The sequence below is a fragment of the Garra rufa genome, chromosome 7, assembly GCF_049309525.1.
Source record: "Garra rufa chromosome 7, GarRuf1.0, whole genome shotgun sequence".
NCBI classification, from domain to species: Eukaryota; Metazoa; Chordata; class Actinopteri; order Cypriniformes; family Cyprinidae; genus Garra; species Garra rufa.
Genome location: NC_133367.1, coordinates 24989586 through 25009605, shown reverse-complemented (window position 1 = coordinate 25009605; position 20020 = coordinate 24989586). Strand labels below are relative to the sequence as shown.

Sequence of the window (20020 nt, the reverse complement as noted above, 5' to 3'; positions counted from 1 at the left end):
TCCATATTACGATTAATAAAGGCATATGTCAGCGGTCTTCAGATTTTGAGAATCTTAAATACTGGCTCAAGGTCATCTGGTTACAGCAGTCAGGTTAATTACAAGGTCTTTACATGAGGCTTACATAACTGGATCAAATTATGATTAATATTGGAATATTTCTGTGCATGTAAACACAGTCAAGGCCAAATGGAGTAATAATGTAACTAAAGAGCAAGCTCTGGGCCAAAATAAAGGTGTTTAAAACCAATTTGCTTTTGTGCTCCACGGTTATTCTTAACAAACCCAAAAGCATACTATATTAAAAAGGATACTAAAACAGTGCTGTTGAAAAGAACAAAAAAATGTCTTACTTGCTAGCTCTCCTCTGCTCACATATATAGTATAAATGAAGAGGTTAAATACATAATATGACTTTAGAAGAGAATCTTGTCCATAAATACTATTAATACAGCAACAGGGTGTCTGGAAATTTTTACATAATTGAATGGCAAACAAAGAAGACTCTTGGGTAATCAAGCTCAAGCTAGCTAAGCAGCTATACAATGACCCAGTTACAGAGCTGAGATAAAACCTACCCACAGCGTGTGTGTGTGTGTGTGTGTGTGTGTGTGTGTGTGTGTGTGTGTGTGTGTGTGTGTGTGTGTGTGTGTGTAGGACTATGTAGGTGTGTCTGCAGTAATGTATAATAGCATAATGCTTCTCAATCTCATTTCATGAGTCAGCCAACAAATATAAAATCAGAAACAAATATCAGAAAGCCAATGAATGCCATGAATTGCATGTTAATGCAACAAGGTGGATTAGATCTTGCTTACTCAGAAAATGTCTCATCATTGCCCAAAACTGACTGCTCATTACAGCCAAGAATCACTATGTAGATGTCAGAAATCTTTAGAGAGCCAAGTGTGAATTCATGACTTGGAACATTGTTTAAAAATGACACATAAGTCACAGGAACAACTTGCAATACATCAAAACAACAAATTGAAAACAAATACACAACACTAAAACGCAGATGTTTTCAACTAACGTTCAGAGATCAGTTTCAAGAACAGCTTGTTTCTCACACATTAAATTTAGCATTAAAAGACTTGATGAAGGTTTCTAATTAAAACAACAGCCAATTTCTTCACAAACAACTTTTTGTTGGAAAACATTCTCGTTGCTTCATAAAATTATGATTATGATTATGAATTATTTTGTCAATGTTCTTGGTACTTTTCTGGACCTTGAATGTGGTAGTACCCTTGATGTCTATGTAGGGGTCAGAGAGCTTTTGAATTTCATCAAAAATATCTTAATTTGTGTTCTGAAGATGAACAAAGATTGTACGGGTTGGGAACAACATGAGGGAGAGTAATTAATGTCAGAATTTTCATTTTTGGGTGACCTACCCTGTTAAGTCACTTGTTTTTTGGTGCAATATTGACTGTTTTTGTTCTATTTCAGCAGTGAAAATAGTTCAAAGATCACATCAGAACACGTCTTACAGCAACACTCACCAGTCGTGTTTCATGACTGAATGATTCAGCGTTTTGAACGAATTGGTTGAGTCAAAAATTCAGTAGCCCAAACATAATCATTGCTTCATTCTTGAATAAATCAGCCATTTGAACTCACTGGTTTACTGATTAAAACTGCCACTTGACACCAGTGTTAATTTCGTTGACAAATAATTTTTGTCAAAATTTTCTTCAAGGACATTTTTTCACAGATGAAAATGAGACAATACGAAACGAAAACTTGTTTTGAATGACAAAAACTATGACGTAAATCTATTGACATTTTTGTCAACATATAAAAACGAGATGAAAATGTTAGGGAGGGATGATTTAGGAAGAGATTCATTCAGAACGAATCTTCTGTGTGGTTAGGAGGTTAGATGCGTACATATGAACTGTATCATAGCCTATTGATCTATCCTGTGGGACACAGACTGGCATGCATTTGCTACACGTCTCATAAAGCATAAAAAATGTCAATATCTGTGATTAAGAGAAGAGCAGACACATATAGATACATTTGACGACGCAAAAGAGAACTCAGCTTGGTCCGGTTTTCTGGCCACCTCTCACACAGCACACGATTAAGTTACTCTTTTGCGTCTCATGAAAGAGAAATACACAAAAAATGATGTTGACTTGTTCGTTTTGGTGAGTATTTACATAAACACACTCGGTTGTGTTTAAAGGGATAGTTCACCCAAAAATGAAAATTTGATGTTTATCTGCTTACCCCCCAATGCATCCAAGATGTAGGTGACTTAGTTTCCTCAGAAAAACACAAACGAAGATTTTTAATGAAAACCGGTGCTTGTCTGCCAGCCTTATCATGGACCTGGATGGGCACCAAACCTTTAAAAGTAAACAAAAACATGCACAGACAAATCCAAATTACACCCTGCGGCTCGTGACGATACATTGATGTCCTAAGACACGAAACGATCGGTGAGAAACTGAACAGTATTTATATCATTTTTTACCGTTGATACACAGCCACGTCCATCTGTCTTGAGCACGAGTTTGGCATCAGTCACGTCACATGTGCACGCGCTTCTGGCGTAGAATACGCAAACGCCGGAAGCGATCTGTCGCATGAATACGACACTCATTGTTTCCACAGCTGCACAGAGATTGTGGGTTTAGCGGCTATTCAAAATGGTAATTACTTGCGCGTATCCTGATTGTTTAAACCGATTTAAAGCTAAAAGATTAAGTTTGCTTGCACAAACTCATCCGGGACTTTTCACCGATTTTCCCTTACGGCGTTTGCGTATTCTACGCCAGAAGCGCGTGCACATGTTACGTGACTGATGCCAAACTCGTGCTCAAGACAGATGGACGTGGCTGTGTATCAAAGGTAAAAAATGATGTAAATACTGTCCAGTTTCTCGCAAAAAACGATCGTTTCGTGTCTTAAGACATCAATGTATCATCACGAGCCGCAGGGTGTAATTTGGATTTGTCTGTGCATGTTTTTGTTTACTTTTAAAGGTCTGGTGCCCATCCACAACCATGATAAGGCTGGCAGACTGCACCGGTTTTCATTAAAAATCTTCGTTTGTATTTTTCTGAGGAAACTAAGTCACCTACATCTTGGATGCATTGGGGGTAAGCAGATAAACATCAAATTTTCATTTTTGGGTGAACTATCCCTTTAAGAAATTAAATTTAAATAGATAATAAATTGCATAATAAATAAAAATTAACAAAATTAATTTACCACTTACACTACCAGTCAAAATTTTTCAAACAGTAAGATTTCTAATGTTTTTTTTTTCCAAAGAAGTCTCTTCTGCTCACAAAGCCTGCATTTATTTGATCCAAATATGCCAAAAGCAGTAAGATTTTGAAATATTTTTACTTTAAAATATTTGCTTTCAATTTGAATATTTTAAAATGTAATTTATTCATGTGACAAAGCTAAATGTTCAGCATCATTGGTAAAAAAGAAAGAAAGAAGAATTCCAGATATGAACACTTATTTAGTAAGTATGGTTTAAATTGATGAAAAGTGATTATAAAGACATTTATAATGTTACAAACGATTTCTATTTCAGATAAATGCTGTCCGTCTTAACTTTCTATTTAATCAAAGAAACCTGATAAACTACTCACCTGTTTTCAAAATAATAATAAATGTTGTTTGAGCAGCAAATCAATCAGAATATTAGAACGATTTCTGAAGGATCATGTGACTGAAGTAATTACGCTAAAAATTCAGCTTTGAAATCACAGGAATAGATTACATTTTAAAATATATTCATTCAAATAGAAAACAATTATTTGAAATAGTAAATATATTTCAGAATTTTACTGTTTTTGCTGTACTTTGGATCAAATAAATGCAGGCTTAGGATCTTTCTTTTAAATCTTTTTTTTAAAATAAACATTTAAAAATTAAATAAACTTTTGACTGGTAGTGTCACAGAATAAATACATATTTAAAATTAAAATTAATATTTTAAAATATACAACTCTGGGGTGGGTATTAATGTTTCTAAAAGAAGTGTCTTTTGATTACAAAGAATGCATTTATTTGATCAAAAATACAGTAATATTGTAAAATATTTTTACAATTTAAAAGAATTGTTTTCAATTAGAATATTTTTACATTGTAATTTATTCCTGTGATGCAAAGCTGAATTTTCAGCATCATTACTCCAGTCTTCAGTGTCACATGATCCTTCAGAAATCATTCTAATATGCTGATTTGCTGTGCAAAAAACATTTATCATCATTAATGAAAAGGAGCTGTGCTGCATAATATTTTTTCAAGATTCAGCATTTATATCAGCATTCAATTGGAAACTAATTTTTTAATAACAATATGCTAGTTTTTTGCTGCCATTTTTGATCCTTGCTGAATAAGGGTAACTTTAAAAAAAATAGTTCATAAATTATTAAAGTCTTAAATTAAATTTAAAAACTTAATATAATGAATAAAACTTTCTTAAATTAATAACAGCCATGGTTAAATTAAGAACCGTTCAAAGCAAATCAAGAAACCAAGGAAACCACGCCAGATGGGAGCAGCGCAACACACTAATAATCAGCTGTCTCTAAGGAACACTGTGTCACAATCAGGGCAGCTGTTACTGACAGGTTACAGGGTGACGTTGATTACCATTATGCCTCAATACGTTACCACAGAAACAGGAGGAAAGCCCTAGCCGTTATATGTTAACCATGTGTTGTTAGTAATTCTCAGAGCAACTACCTTAAACGAGATGTTCAAATCCTCCCTGGAGTGCACTGTGCTGCCAGCAGCATGCTGGGCTTCAAATACACATGGCACGAGGATGTCTCCGGGGAGTAGGGCAGTTGGTGCTTTCCCAGGACATCCCGTCTGCTCTCTGCCCGGGTCAAAACGATCCAGGGTTACCGTGACACCTTCCTCGTCTAGGAAAAGACAATATTGAGTAGTAAAATGTAGATGCAACGTTTAAATATGAAACAATCGTTATAGGATGTGCTCACGAGAAGCATTATACTAACCACTGTCTACTGCCAGCGTCCCAAGCAGGAAACAGAAAAACCGAGGCTTGTTGGTCTGTTTAGCATGCCGGTGAGCTAAACGTAATGCTTTTTCCACAAGTAACAGTCTTGGGTTTCTGAAATACACAAATGTTGAGGACACTGAGCCATAAAATGACATTTTTCAAATCCTCAGGTCAGATGACTGACGTGGAAGAGAAGAAAGTGTTGAATAAAGGCATTATTTTAGTTTTCTTTGTGGACAAAACTATTGTCGTAGCTTCATAACATTATGGTTGAACCACTGATGACACATGAACTATTTTATTGATGTCCTTACTACCTTTCTAGGCCTTGAACGTGTCAGTTGTTTTGCTGACTATGCAGGGTCAGAAAGCTCTCGGATTTCATCAAAAATCTCAATTTGTGTTGCTAAGATGAACGAAGGTCTTACAGGTTTGGAACGACATGAGGGTGAGTAATTAATGACAGAATTTTCATTTTGGGGTGAATTAGCCCTTAAACTAAAACTAGTTTTCAATAACTAAAATAAAATAAAATATTAGATGGAAAAATGTAAACTACAGGGAAAGAAACAAATATATAAATGTAAATATATAAGTACTAAAAATTACCTTAAATAAAATACAGCTATACAGACATAAAATAATATTAAATGACAAAGGCAGATAAAAAAAATCATTTGAAATTAAATTTGTAATAAAAATGACAAAAAAGCTAAATTACTACAAATAAAATGAAAACTAAAAATATTAAAATATTAATGAATACTGTAATAATATAGAAATACTAAAATTGGATGGGTTTCAAGACTGAAAATGTGTTTTTGAACATAAGTCTCTTCTGCTTACTAAGCCTGCATTTGATTCAAAGTACAGCAAAAACAGTACAATTGTGAAATATTTTTAAAATAACTGCTCAATATTTAAATATTTTAAAATGTAATTCATTCCTGTGATTTCAAAGCTGAATTTTTAGCATCATTACTCTAGTCATATGATCCTTCAGAAATCACTTAATATGCTGATTTGCTGCTCAAAAACATTTATTATTATTATTATTATTGTTGTTGAAAACAGCTAAGTAGATTTTTTCAGGTTCAGAAGAACAGCATTTATCTGAAATAGAAAGCTTTTGTAACAATATAAATGTCTTTATCATCACTTTAAAGCATCCTTGCTAAATAAAAGTATTCACTTCTACAATTTCTTTCCCAAAAATGATACTGACTCGAAGTTTTTGAATGTATGGAGTATTACGGTGTGTTCACACGGGGCACAAGCGTCAACGCTTCCCATTGACTTTGAATGGGTGACGTCAAGCTTTGCCGAAAGGAATTGTGGATCCGTCGGCGGCGCTTCACTTGCGTTGCTCGCAGCAGAAGTTGAGAAATTTTCAAATTCTGCCGCGAGCAACGCCAGTGAAGCACCGCGTCAGCCAATCAGATCGCTCTATGCAAATAGAGTGGCCAGGTGGCAGCCAATCACGTTCATCCTGTTCAAGAGCAGCATTTCATTGGCTGACGCTGCTATGACCATAAACGTCAGCCACGCCTTCCGTTAAGCGTTGACGCTTGCGCCCCGTGTGAACACACCGTTAGAGGTTACAAAAGCTTTTTATTTCAGATAAATGCTGATCTTTGGATCTTTCTATAAATCAAAGACTCCTGGAAAAAAAAAAACTAAATATTGATCATAATAATAAAAAAATGTTTCTTGAACAGCAATTCAGCATATTAAAATGATTTCTAAAGTAACATTTGACACTGAAGACTGAAATGATAATGAAAATTTAGCTTTGATCACAGGAATAAATTACATTTTAAAATATACTCAAATAGAAAACAGTTCTTTCAAGACGAGACACTGCAGGTGAATAGGGTAAAAACAAAACAAAAAAACTAATAGTTATCGCTTTACCTACCCAGTTGATTGATTACTTTGATAATTGCAAAAAATTTTTGTATTACAAGTTTTCTAAAATGTTATGTTTAAATATGCAAATGAGCCATTATTTAATGAAATATGCACTAATTTGCATACCCTCTAGTACAAAAATCTAAACACTGGATGAAGTCAGTTTTAAAATTCTTGTTTCATTTTTTTTGACATATTTAGAGTCACAGGTTTTTACAGAAGGAATTTTGGGTCTCATTTCGTCACGACATAATTCAGAAAAAACATAGAACAGACAGGAAACACTTTTTTTTTTTTTTAACCATTTTTTAAAGAATAAAATGTTGTATAAAATCAAGCATATTATACATAAACAAATCCCTCTGTAAAACCCTTCAGGATATAGACAGGAATAAAAATGTAAAGTTTGGTGTGTGCAAGTGCTACTGAAGTGGAGAAAACGGCTTTAAAAACATGCATTGTAATTAAAATCTATTGACACAAATAGACAAAGTGCTATAAAAGAAACATTTAACAGTGTATTTGTTTTGTGGATGTTTTCTTTCCACTAGTCTAAACAAAAAAACACTATGAAAAACCAAAAAGCTCAAAATCTCAAACTTGATAGGTGTATGAAAAAACAGCATTTTTGCCTGCAGTAAATAGTAACAATTTCACAATATTACCGCTTTTGCTGTATTTTGGATCAAATAAATGCAGGCTTGGCGAGACTTGAGTTGCTGGGCTTTAAAAAAATGTTTGTTTTTTTGTTGTTGATAGTTACATCAACTTTTATGAAAAATATGGTTCATCCAAAAATAATTTAAGAAGACAGAAAGGCTTACCTGTAATATGAGAAATGCAGACTGACAACATCCCCACTGGGACATGTATCCCAGAGGGAGACTTTAGATTTTGGGAATGTCAGTGGAGTAAGGACATTGTCTGATGACCTGAAAAAAAGCGAAAAATATTACTTTTGAAAAGAAACAACAACAAAAACGTTTTTAAATAGTAAATGTGACGTTAGCTACCTGAGATTTTGAAAGGTTTCTGCTCCAACACTGTTTTCCAAGATGTGGGCTGGCAGCCCTTTAAAGTCCACTTGTACACGATTCATCCTGTGGAAATAAGATTCTTTAATGAACTAAAGCTGAAATCAATCATATCTAGCACTGGATAATGCATTTTCAAAACATCTCAGACATGATGTTTTGATGAGTTTTGCAGGTTAAGTGACTTAGCTTGCATGCTAACATGCCAATACTACTAAAAACACTTTTAAATAGATATAACATAGTTCAGAGCTTCTTGTAACTAATGTAGGATATCTAATATCTTACCTTCAGGCTGTTTGAACGCTTCGCTCATGCCTTCGTCGTGTTTTTAATCGAAACACTGCAAGTCCAGCTGGGTGTGAGCGTGAGGACGGACCGCAAATGTGTTAAAACTGTCCTTCCAGCCTTTCGAGCGGTATTAACCCCGCCAAGTCGCGTGTAACGACCCGCGAGTTAATAATTGAACTCGTCTGGCGTGCCAGAAAACGGAGAAATATCGTTACCAGTTGTTGTCAATAAACAATGAAATACAAGACGAACGCATTCAGCAAACGCAACAACTCGAAAATAAATTGTGGCGCTGTTTCCAGGTTCCAATGGCGGGGCGCTGCAGCAGGGCGGCTCGACCAATAGGAATCCACTTGCGAGGGGCGCTCGACCAATCAGAAGAGAGGAACTGGACCCACTGGCTTGCGGAGTGTTTTTGAATGGCTAGACTAGATAATATGATAATATAGCTATTAGTTTTCTATTGTACACGTGAATTCAATTTCTTGCGATTATCTTAGAAAACATAGGAATAGGATCTATCTTTTCTTTTTTTAGTTCTTTTTTTTTTTTACTATAGACATAAATGTAATTATTAGCCTAGTGATAGGTGTCAAAAGCTTGCCAGGTTACTACGCACTCCGTTTTATTCACAGAAATGTAGATATGTTCAAGTTTCTCTTTTTTTCCCATTCATAACTTTTTTTTGGTCAGTCATTAAACTTAAAGCAACTTAAAATTAGGAATGACTTGGAATTCTCTAAATTACCTGCAATATTATTGATTAAGTTGTAATTTGCTTTTATATATTATTTATTGGGTTTAAGTTACTATTATCACTACTACATACTGCCTTGTGAATTGTAATGGAATAAATTGTGTATTAAATATTCGTTATGTGCACAACACCTAGGCCTATTAGAATAAATAAAAGGACGAAATTAAGTACATTATTATTATACTGCATTATCAACATTATTTTAGTATACTAGTATAGTATTTAATTATATATTAACAGTTACTTTTGTATTTTTATTAGTTTTCATTTTAAGTTTTCATTTTAATTCTAGTTAGTTAGTCATTTTGTTGTGATTTTATTTTATTATCTTTTATGTCTATTTAACGTTAATTTGTTTTTATTTTAAATGTAATTTTAATTTGATTGCTGAGAAAACATTTCTAATTTAACCTATTTGTCTTTATGTATTATTTATTATATGTAAGGTAATAATAATAATAATAATTTGTATTATTCTCCATTATGAATATTTTGGTAGTATACTAGTATAGTATAGTTGTGATTTTTTTATGTCTATTTAATGTTAATTTATTTTTATTTCAAAATTTTTTATTTTAGTACTTCAGCTTAAATTTATTTTATTTTAGGTCCCAAGAAAACATTTTAATTATTTTTTTTTTTAAACATTTTAACTTTTATTATTATGTTATATATAATATGCATTTATTTATTATGATTTGCATTTATATATTATTTATTATATAAGGTGATGATGATATAATAATAATATTTTCATTTTAATTCTAGTTAGTTTCAATAATTTTGTGATTTTGTTATTTTATTCTTTTTTTATATGTCCATTTAACGTTAATTTATTTTTATTTCAAAATAAATTTTTAGTACTCCGGCTGAACATATTTTATTTTAGTAAAAAATAATTTAATTACTATTATAAATAAGCACAGTGATAATTAAAAAAATAATAATTATAAATGTTTTCTTGGCGACTAAATAGACCTATTTTAAAATGAATAAAATAACAGAATTATTGAAACTAACTAGAATTAAAAATAAAAACTAAAATATAAAAGTAACAGTTAATATATAGATAAATACTATTCTATTCTTCTTCTTAATATTACTAATAAATACTATTATAATAAATACTATTGTATTATTATTTACAATAGTATTATTATAAATAATACTATTGTAAATATTATAATAACAAATACTATTATAAATACTACCAATAATAGTAAATATTAATTATACTACTACTAATAATAATAATAACTAAACAATAATAATAATAATTAATTAATTAATAATTATTATTATTATATGGGTGTCTGTATGAATGGATGAACATTCCGCTCTCCTTCAGCCCCCCCTCATTCCTTCACCCGCCGTTTCCGCAGCAACAGGGAAAAGATGGCAGCCCTCGCGACCCTCACTCAGGTAATACCAGCTAAAAACACCCATTTCAAGGCAATAAAGCGGAAAAACACCGGCATACAGAAATGAATCTAAGAATTACACACGAATCGATCATTTTGCTTGCGCTAGCGGGTCGTCTCATCGCCATTTAAAGCGAAAATGTCCCGGGCCTCGTTAATCGGGCTCAGATTGCTAACCGATTAGCTCGCTTTATATCGCACGCCTGTCTTCAAATACAAAAATAACAATGTGCTTCTCAATGAAATTGACCATAAACATTCATTAGCAAGAACGTAGAAAGATAACAGCCATTTATACGAATGAGAAATAGAGTAAACAGAGTTTGACTCATGTAGCTAGCCGCAATATAACAGAACATCATAAACACTAAAAACTAACGTTAACTGTCAGGGCGCTTTACATATAAAGTCATCGCTTCAGAATGAGTTTATAGTAGATTAATAAAAGTCCTAACTGGTAATGGAAATGGTACAACATTATAGTATAGATTTGAGCTTTCATACTGGATATGATAACGGGTGTTAAACCGCTAGTTTAGCTTAGCGGTGATGGGAATTACTGAGCATCAGTTATCTAACTGTACTGCCTTAGGAACTGTTATAGATTCAACTGTATATTAACTACATATATAAACAAAACATTAGAATAAACGCAAAAATAACCTAATAACGTGCATTATTGTAGTATATGGTAACGCTTTACAGTGGTAAGGTGTCATTAACATCATTTAATGTATTAGCTAACATGAACAATACATTTATTGCACTATTTATTACAGTTTGTTAATGTTAAAAATACAGTTGTTCAGTGTATATTCATGTTCACATAGTTCACAACTTGTGAGTTTAATAATGCATTGGTAGATGTTGAAATAAGATGAATAAATGCTGTAGAAGTATTGTTGATTTTTAGTACTAATGTAGTAATTTCAGTGTTTAGTATTATTTATACATAAATTATTATTTTATTGCATTTATCAGTGGTTTTGTAGTATTATTTATATTTAGTAATATTATATATATATATATATATATATATATATATATATATATATATATATATATATATATAGTCATGTTACTATTTATTTGTTATTTCAAATTTTATTTCAATTCAAGATGCTTAGTTTCAATAATTTAGTTGTGATTTAGTTATTTTATTATAATTTTTTTAGATGTCTATTTAACGTTAATTTAATGTTAAATAGTTTTTATTTAAAATGTTCTTTTAGTATTTCAGTTTAAACTTATTTTATTTTAGCTGCCAAGAAAACATTTAATTTTTTTTTATTTTTGTAAACATTTTAACTTAAATTATGATTGCATTTATATATATTTTTTATTATATAAGGTGATGATGATAATAATAATAATAATATCAATTATTATTATACTACATTATCAATATTATTTCAGTATACTGGTATAACATTTAATTATATATTAATTAATTAACTAATTAATTATATTATATTATATTATTATATTATATTATATTTAGTTTTCATTTTAATTCTAGTTTGTTGCAATAATTTTGTGATTTTGTTATTTTATTCTTTTTTTAATATGTCCAGTAGGGCTGTGCAATATATCGATATTATTATATATTATTTTATTGCATTTATCAGTGGTTTTGTAGTATTGTTTAAGTTTAGTAGTATTTTAGTGTTATTTATGGGATATAGTAGTTAGTTATTCATATTTTTAATTATGTGCTTTGTTATATTATTATTTGTCACTTAAAATGTTTATATTTAACTCTAATGTATTAAGTTTCAGTAACCTGACTATGTACTGCCTTATAAATAGCAATGGATTCGATTGTGTGTTAAATGCAGTTATGTGCATGACATATTTTACAAAACATATATATATATATATATATATATATATATGTATGTATGTATGTATCTATCATCTTTATTATATTGTGTTATCTGTTATTTTACTATTGGATTATATTATAGTAGTTATTCATATTTTGAATTTGCTTTTATTCTTATATTTTTTTGTTTTCATTTTAATTGTAGTTAAATTTGTAAGAATTGTATGTGTTTTGTTGTTTATATATTTATATTTAACTTTAATTTATTTTATTACAATTTAGTTTTAGCATTTTTAGTACTCCATCCTTAAAAGAAAAACAGATATTAGAAATCTTGCCTTGGCAACTACCTGAAAAAAACGTTTTTCTATCTAATTATTTTATTTTATGGTATATTTTTCGATTTAGTTTCATTTTATTTATTTATTTATTTTATCATTTCAGCTTTGTTTCAATTAACGTTAACCATTTCTAACAAATATTAGAAATCTAATAATACATTTTTCCATATAATATTTATTTTATTTTATTTTATTTTACTGTTTATTTTATTTTTTGTGTTTTATTTTATTATTTCAGCTTTGTTTCAATTAGAAATCTTGCCTTGGCAACTACCTAAAAAAATGAGTTGAAGTTTTTCTATCTAATAATTTTATTTTATGGTTTATTTTTATATTTAAATTTTTTTTATTTCTTTTCTTTTCTTTTATTGTTTTTTTTTTATTCTTGTTTATTTTTTTTGTATTTTATTTTTTATTTCATTTGATTATTTCAGCTTCATTATTTTATGTTTTATGTAAAAAAGTTTTTCCATCTAATGTTTTTATTTTATTTGATTGTTTATTCTTATTTATTTATTTTTCGTATTCTATTTTTTATTTTAGCTTTGTTATTTGATGTTTTTTTTAAATATATATTTATTATTTTATTGTATTTTGTCAGCTTTGTTTTAATTTATGTTAGCAATTTTTAACAAATATTAGAAATCTTACTCGGCAACTACCTGAAAAAAATAAATTTAGGTTTTTCCATCTAATATTTTTATTTAATTAAATTTAAATTAATTGTATTATTTCAGCCTCATTTTAATTAACATTAACTATTTTTTAACAAATATTAGAAATCTTGCTTGGCAACTACCTGAAAAAAAATAATTTAGGTTTTTCCGTTTAATATTTTTATTTAATTAAATTTAAATTAATTGTATTATTTCAGCCTCATTTTAATTAACGTTAACTATTTTTTAACAAATATTAGAAATCTTGCCTTGGCAACTACCTGAAAAAGGTTGTTCCATCTAATATTTTTATTTTTATTTATTTTTTATTTTATTTTTTCAGCTTTATATCCAATAACGTTAACCATTTCTAACAGTTTTAATTAACAATAACAATGCTGAGCATTATATTACCTAATTGTAATACTAATTATTATGAATAAATAATTATTAAATACTATTATTTCTCTTTCTTTTCCTCGCTCTCTTAGCTGTCAAGCGGGAACCCTGTATATGAGAACTTTTACAGACAGGTAAGGCCATAATTCTGTTGGGCTACATGATGTAGTGTATCATAGCGATCTTTTTTTTTTATATATACAACAAAAGGCCATGTTACACTTACTTTATGTTTGTTTTTTTGAAGGTGGACCCGGGAAACACCGGGAGGGTTGGACCCACAGAGGCTGCTTTGTTTTTGAAGAAATCAGGCTTGCCTGACATCACATTAGGAAAGGTCAGTGTTTGGCTAAAACCTGTTGTGAAATTATGCTTGGATTTTATAATCCTTAATTACATCCTTGTCTGTTTTCAGATTTGGGATTTAGCTGATCCAGATGGCAAAGGTTTCTTGGATAAACAGGTAAAGCTTCAAAGTTTTGTAAGACCATTTGAAACAGAATGCTGACTTGAACACTTGTGGTTTGTTTTCAGGGATTTTACGTCGCCCTGCGACTCGTAGCCAGTGCGCAGAGTGGACACGACATAAGCATTTCCAGTCTGAACCTCCCTGTTCCCCCTCCAAAATTCGTAAGTGTCAGTTCTGAGAGCTGATATCATAGTTTTCCAGGCAGCATGAGCTCACAGGTTTCTCATCTTTGTTGTAGAAGGACCACAGTAGTCCGTCACTGAGTTCTGTAACATCAACCAATGAGAGCCACTGGGCGGTGCGGGTAAGTCATTGCATTGTTTATCCAATGAGCTTCTCATTGTGACTGCATATGTGACCCTGAACCACAAAACCAGTCATAAGGGTAGGAAAGGAGCTGAAAAAATAAGCTTTTCATTGATGTATGGTTTGTTAGGATAGGACAATATTTGCCCGAGATACAACTGAAATTATGAAACTATGATATTGAAAATATGGAATCTGAGGGTGCAAAAAATCTAAATACTGAGAAAATCATCTTTAAAGTTGTCCAAAGTTCTTAGCAATGCATATTACTACTCAAAGATTAAGTTTTGATATATTTACTTTAAGAAATCTACTTTATTTAATATCCTAATGATTTTTTTGCATAAAAGAAAAATCTATCAATTTTGACCCATACAGTGTATTTTTGGCTATTGCTACAAATATACCAGTGCTACTTAAGACTGGTTTTGTGGTCCAGGGTCACATATTACAAGAGATTTTAGTAATTTTTCGATTATAAATCCTATTTTTCAGCCTGAAGAGAAGAGCAAGTTTGATGGTATTTTTGAAAGTCTTGCTCCAGTGAATGGATTACTGTCTGGTGAGAAGGTCAAACCAGTACTAATAAACTCTAAACTACCTGTGGATGTGCTTGGAAAGGTAACTATTCAATAGAACAAAATAAATATTATATATACACTACTTGTCAAAAGTTTTTGAACTGTAAGATTTTTAATGTTTTTTTTAAAGAAGTCGCTTCTGTTTACAAAGCATGCATTTATTTGATCTAAAATACAGCAATAGCAGTAACGCTGTGAAATATTATTACTATTTAAAATAACTGCTTACTATTTTCATATTTTTAAAAAGTAATTTATTCCTGTGATCAAAGCTGAATTTTCAGCGTCTTTACTTCAGAAATCATGCTAATATGTTGTTTTGCTGTTCAAGAAACATTTATTACTATTGTCGATATTTAAAACTGTTTTTTCAGGATACTTTGATGAATAGAAAGATTTAAAGATCAGCATTTATCTGAAATAAAAAGCTTTCAAAACATTATGCACTATACAATTCAATAGCTTGGAGTCAGTGTATATTAGGGTTGGGTCTATAGATGATGCCATCGTCCATCGCCGATGGCCGATAGACACCACGATGCTGAGCCAGCATTGCAATCCCCCCCCGCAGCAGCAGCAACCCGCTCACGAAAAACACACACTTAATCACACTTTACAGCCAAATGAAATGTATGCTTTCAATTTCCGCATCTTTACTTATTTTATTATTATTATTATTATGAGGAAAAATAACAAGGAAGTTGTTATTGATCACAATACAAGTTACAGTGAACTCCAAATGAATTACACAAACTAGTTCGTTTACATTAATAAATGAGGCATACAAAGACAGCAGAAAAAAATCAAAATAATTTTAATTAAATTAGATAAGTAGATGATAAACTACACCAAATATGCCTTTTTCATGGTTTTACCATAACGAACAGAGCTTGGAACAAAAAAACGAGAATCTATTTTTTTCAATTGAAACACGAATGTACAATACAAAGCCTAGTATACATTATAAATAACAGTTTATCATTCAAATACATTGGGAATATGGAAACACTTGGATTTGTGCCAAATTACAGAGGTGCGTCGCGTGAGCCCAACGCCTGCTATTTTTAGTTTCGCTTTGTTGTGGTTTCTTAACTTTTTTATATTTTGTTTCATTCCTGTTGTGTTCTGAATACCGTTACATTTAAATGATTCGTTTTGGAGTCAGGGTAACTTAACTTATAGCTATGTTTATAGTGTTTATAATGTCAATACATAATAATATTTCGCTTGATTTGGTATTATTTCTGATATTACACTTTCTCTCTAAACATTCCGCTGCTCATTAAATGTGTTTGGAGAGAGTGGGTTAAGCAGTAAGCAATCAATGAGAGCGATTTTGAACTTAAAAAAGCTGACTGATCGAAAATATGTTAAGGACCAACACACATCCTCCAAATGCATCTACATTAACCCGCGCTTGCTCTGTCTCGTCTGCACGGTCAAGATCTAATGCACTTGTTAATGCCGGATCTTTAAAAATCTGGCTCAAATTAAGCACTGGTGGAAACGGTAGGCTACTATTAATTAATTCGTTATGAATTAATTATTTAACAACAACCATCCCTCACCCCCGCCCCCGCCGGCGATGCCATCGTCCATCGCGATGTTTCACATTAGACATCGTACGATGCCAAATTGGTCGATATCGCCCAACCCTAGTGTATATATATTATTTTATTCTACTCAGCTGTTTTCAACATAATAAAAAAATTGAGCAGCAAATCAGAATATTTAATGATTTCTGAAGGATCATGTGACTGGAGTAATGGTGCTAAAAAATCAGTTTTGAAATAACAGGAAAAAATTACATTTTAAAATATGTTCAAATAGAAAATAGTTATTTTAAACAGCGAAGATATTTCACAATTTTTCTGTTTGGATCAAATAAATGCAGGCTAGGTGAGCAGAAGAAACTTTACATATCTTACAGTTCAAAAACATAATAATAGTTTGAATGAGAATTAAATAATTTAATAAATGTATATAAAATATATTAATTCATATTCATTTATACAAAGTTATTTGAATATAAAAATATTAAATGATTCTGTCCGATCAGGTGTGGGATTTGAGTGACATAGACAAAGACGGACACTTGGACAAAGATGAGTTTGCAGTGGTGAGTAAATCTATTTCCTACATACCATGGTTTTAGACTATTGTGTGCAGTATGCAATATTTTGTGTGGCATACAGTGTGACTACGACATTCTATATCCCACAATGCAATACGATCCTCTACATCTTCCATCGTGAAGAATGAACCGGAAAAACTGCAATTTATAGCGTCTTTATGACTTATAATGTGTGTCATTATGAATAATTCATACTATTTCATGTTTAATTTTTAATTGAAAAAAATATATATATGCTCCATATTATGTATACACAAATTAATATTTATTTATATAAACTATATATCTATATTTTTAAAAATGTGTATATTTTTGCATACTGCATTCTATTTTGTGTGTTAATGTGTATATCTATTTTTTGTTTTTAATAATTTCTGTATTTTTATTTTTATTAGTTAACGCATACACAAATTCATACATATTTAGGTTTTTAAAGTATTTTCTGCTCATCAAGGCTGCATTTATTTGATGAATACAGAAAAAGCAGTAATTTTGTGTGAAATATTGCAATTTAAAATAGTGGTTTTCTATTTTAATATACTTTAAAATATCAGTCTAATATGCTGATTTATTATCAATGCTGGAATCAATAGTGCTGCTTAATATTTTCTTTTGGAAACTTTTGATACTTTTTTGATTCTTTGATTAATAAAAAAGTAAAAAAGAACATTTATTTTAAATAAAAAGTATTTTGTAACAATATACACTACAGTTTAAAAGTTGGGGACCAGTAAAAAAAAATTCTTTCTTTTTTGAATTTTTTTTTTTTTTTTTACTTTTATTCAGCAAGGATGTGTTAAATTGACAAAAAGTGATTAGTTAAGACTTACACTACTGTTCAAAAGTTTGGGGTCAGTACATTTTTATTTTTATTTTTTTTATTAATACTTTTATTCACCAAGGATGTTTTAAGTTAATAATTAAAAGTTTATTAAAAGTTAATAAATAATTTACATTGTTATAAAATATTTATATTTTGAATAAACACTGTACTTTTTAAACTTGTTATTCATGAAAGAATCCTGAAAAAAAATCACAGGTTCCAAAAAATATTTGGCAGCACAACTGTTGATATTATCCAACACTGATCATTCTAATAATAAATCAGCATATTAGAATGATTTCTGAAGGATCATGTGACACTTAAGACTGGAGTAACAGCTGATAAAAATTCAGCTTTTCATCACAGGAATAAATTCTTTTTTAAAGTATGTTAAAATAAAAAAACATTATTTTATGTTGTAAAAACATTTTGCAATATTACTGTTTTTTCTGTATTTTTAATCAGATAAATGCAGCCTTGATGACGAGCATAAGAGACTTCTTTAAAGACTATTACAAGTCTTACTGACCCCAAACTTTTGAATGGTACTGTATATTGTTAGAAAAGATTTCTATTTAAAATAAATGCTGTTCTTTTTTACTTTTATTTATCAAAAAATCCTGAAAAAAGTATCACAGGTTCCAAAAAGAAATATTAAGCAACATGACTGTTTCCAACATTGATAATAAAAGTAATAAATCAGCATGTTAGGATGATTTCTGAAGGATCATGTGACACTGAAGACTACAGTTAGGCCGCGATCACACCGAACGCGTTTTTGCAGTGAGAGGCGCCTTTTTTGAATGGTTTTCTGTTGGCAGTGAGCGTTCTGCGTGCTGCCTCGCGTTTTTGCAGAAGCGCTCTGAGCGCCTGAAGTTGAAAAAAAAGCAACTCTGAGCAGAAAAACACCCGACGTCATTCACGTTTTTTCCATTGTCCAATTGAATGAATGGAGAGGCGGGCCTTCTGTTGTGGTGATGAAAGTTTACCGTTGCTTAAAAAGTCCGGAGACTGAAAGAAATGGAGGAGAAACCTTTGGTGTCTGTCGTGGGTAAACCGGAGCTGTATTTTTTGGGGGGTTTCTGCTAATATGAGAGTTTAATTAACAGCAAAAACCAAAGATTTTAGAGCGCTCGCGCTATAATCCTTTGATTTGACTGACAGGACAGCTGTTTTGGTCGTTGCCTAGCAATATAAAAAACCGCAGCACACTGCTCTTTTTTAAAAGTCACCAAAAAAAGGCAGTGCTGTGCGCCTCGCGTTTTTAGAACTAAAAGACGCGTTCGGTGTGATCGCGGCCTTATGATGCTGAAAATTCAGCTTTGCATCACAGAAATAAATTACATTTTAAAGTATATTGAGATAGAAAACAGTTCTTTTAAATTGCAATAATATTTCACAATATTACAGTTTTTTTCTGTGTTTTTGAAGTGACTTTTTTTTTAAAAACTACTTTTGAACTGCAGTATATATATCTTAGAAGTGTGTTTCACTTCCTGAACAAAAATTAACAGATAATTTACTCACTTTTTTTACTTACCCCTTTGTCATCCAAGTCATGTCTGTCTTTCTTCAGTCAATAAGAATTTTTTTTTTTTTTGAGGAAAACATTTTAGGATTTCTCTCCATATAGTGGACTTCTATGGTGCCTCCGAGTTTGAACTTCCAAAATGCAGCTTCAAAAGGGCTCTAAATAATCCCAGCTGAGAAATAAGGGTCTTATCTAGTTTAACGATCGGTCATTTTCTTGAAAAAAAAATACATTTTATTTATTTAATAAATCGCTGTCTTACCTTTTTTGTAAAGAGTGTTTGATCATCTTTGCACGTTTACTTTGTAAACACTGGGTCGATACTTCTGCAGCGATGTAGGGCAACTTTGAAGCCGGAGAAGAAAATGAGATCTGAGTTTTTAGTCATGAGGAATACACAGAATTCACGCAGAGCTAGACAAGATGAGCATTTGAGGTTAAAAAGTATATAATTTGTCAATTTGTTTAGAAAATGACTGATCACTTTGCTAGATAAGACCTTTCTTCCTCGGCTGGGATCCTTTGAGGCTGCATTT

General features: G+C 30.9%; 2 protein-coding genes across 2 annotated transcripts in view; one reads left to right on the top strand and one right to left on the bottom strand.

Annotated features, from left to right (window-relative positions):
* Positions 1 to 8015, bottom strand: part of stil (STIL centriolar assembly protein) — a 20048-nt gene extending 12033 nt beyond the window's left edge. The window contains exons 1-4 of the mRNA XM_073844681.1: positions 7930 to 8015; positions 7741 to 7848; positions 5001 to 5116; positions 4723 to 4904 (exon numbers count right to left, since the gene is read on the bottom strand). Coding sequence (XP_073700782.1) covers positions 4723 to 4904; positions 5001 to 5116; positions 7741 to 7848; positions 7930 to 8015 — 492 coding nt within the window. The remainder of the gene's footprint in view (positions 1 to 4722; positions 4905 to 5000; positions 5117 to 7740; positions 7849 to 7929) is intronic.
* A 2366-nt stretch (positions 8016 to 10381) lies between these two features.
* LOC141338404 (epidermal growth factor receptor substrate 15-like 1) overlaps positions 10382 to 20020 on the top strand; it is a 46060-nt gene continuing 36421 nt past the window's right edge. Inside the window, exons 1-8 of the mRNA XM_073843941.1 lie at positions 10382 to 10420; positions 13733 to 13774; positions 13888 to 13977; positions 14056 to 14103; positions 14175 to 14270; positions 14348 to 14413; positions 14911 to 15036; positions 17056 to 17115. Of these exons, the coding sequence (XP_073700042.1) occupies positions 10394 to 10420; positions 13733 to 13774; positions 13888 to 13977; positions 14056 to 14103; positions 14175 to 14270; positions 14348 to 14413; positions 14911 to 15036; positions 17056 to 17115 (555 nt within the window). The 5' untranslated portion in view covers positions 10382 to 10393. The remainder of the gene's footprint in view (positions 10421 to 13732; positions 13775 to 13887; positions 13978 to 14055; positions 14104 to 14174; positions 14271 to 14347; positions 14414 to 14910; positions 15037 to 17055; positions 17116 to 20020) is intronic.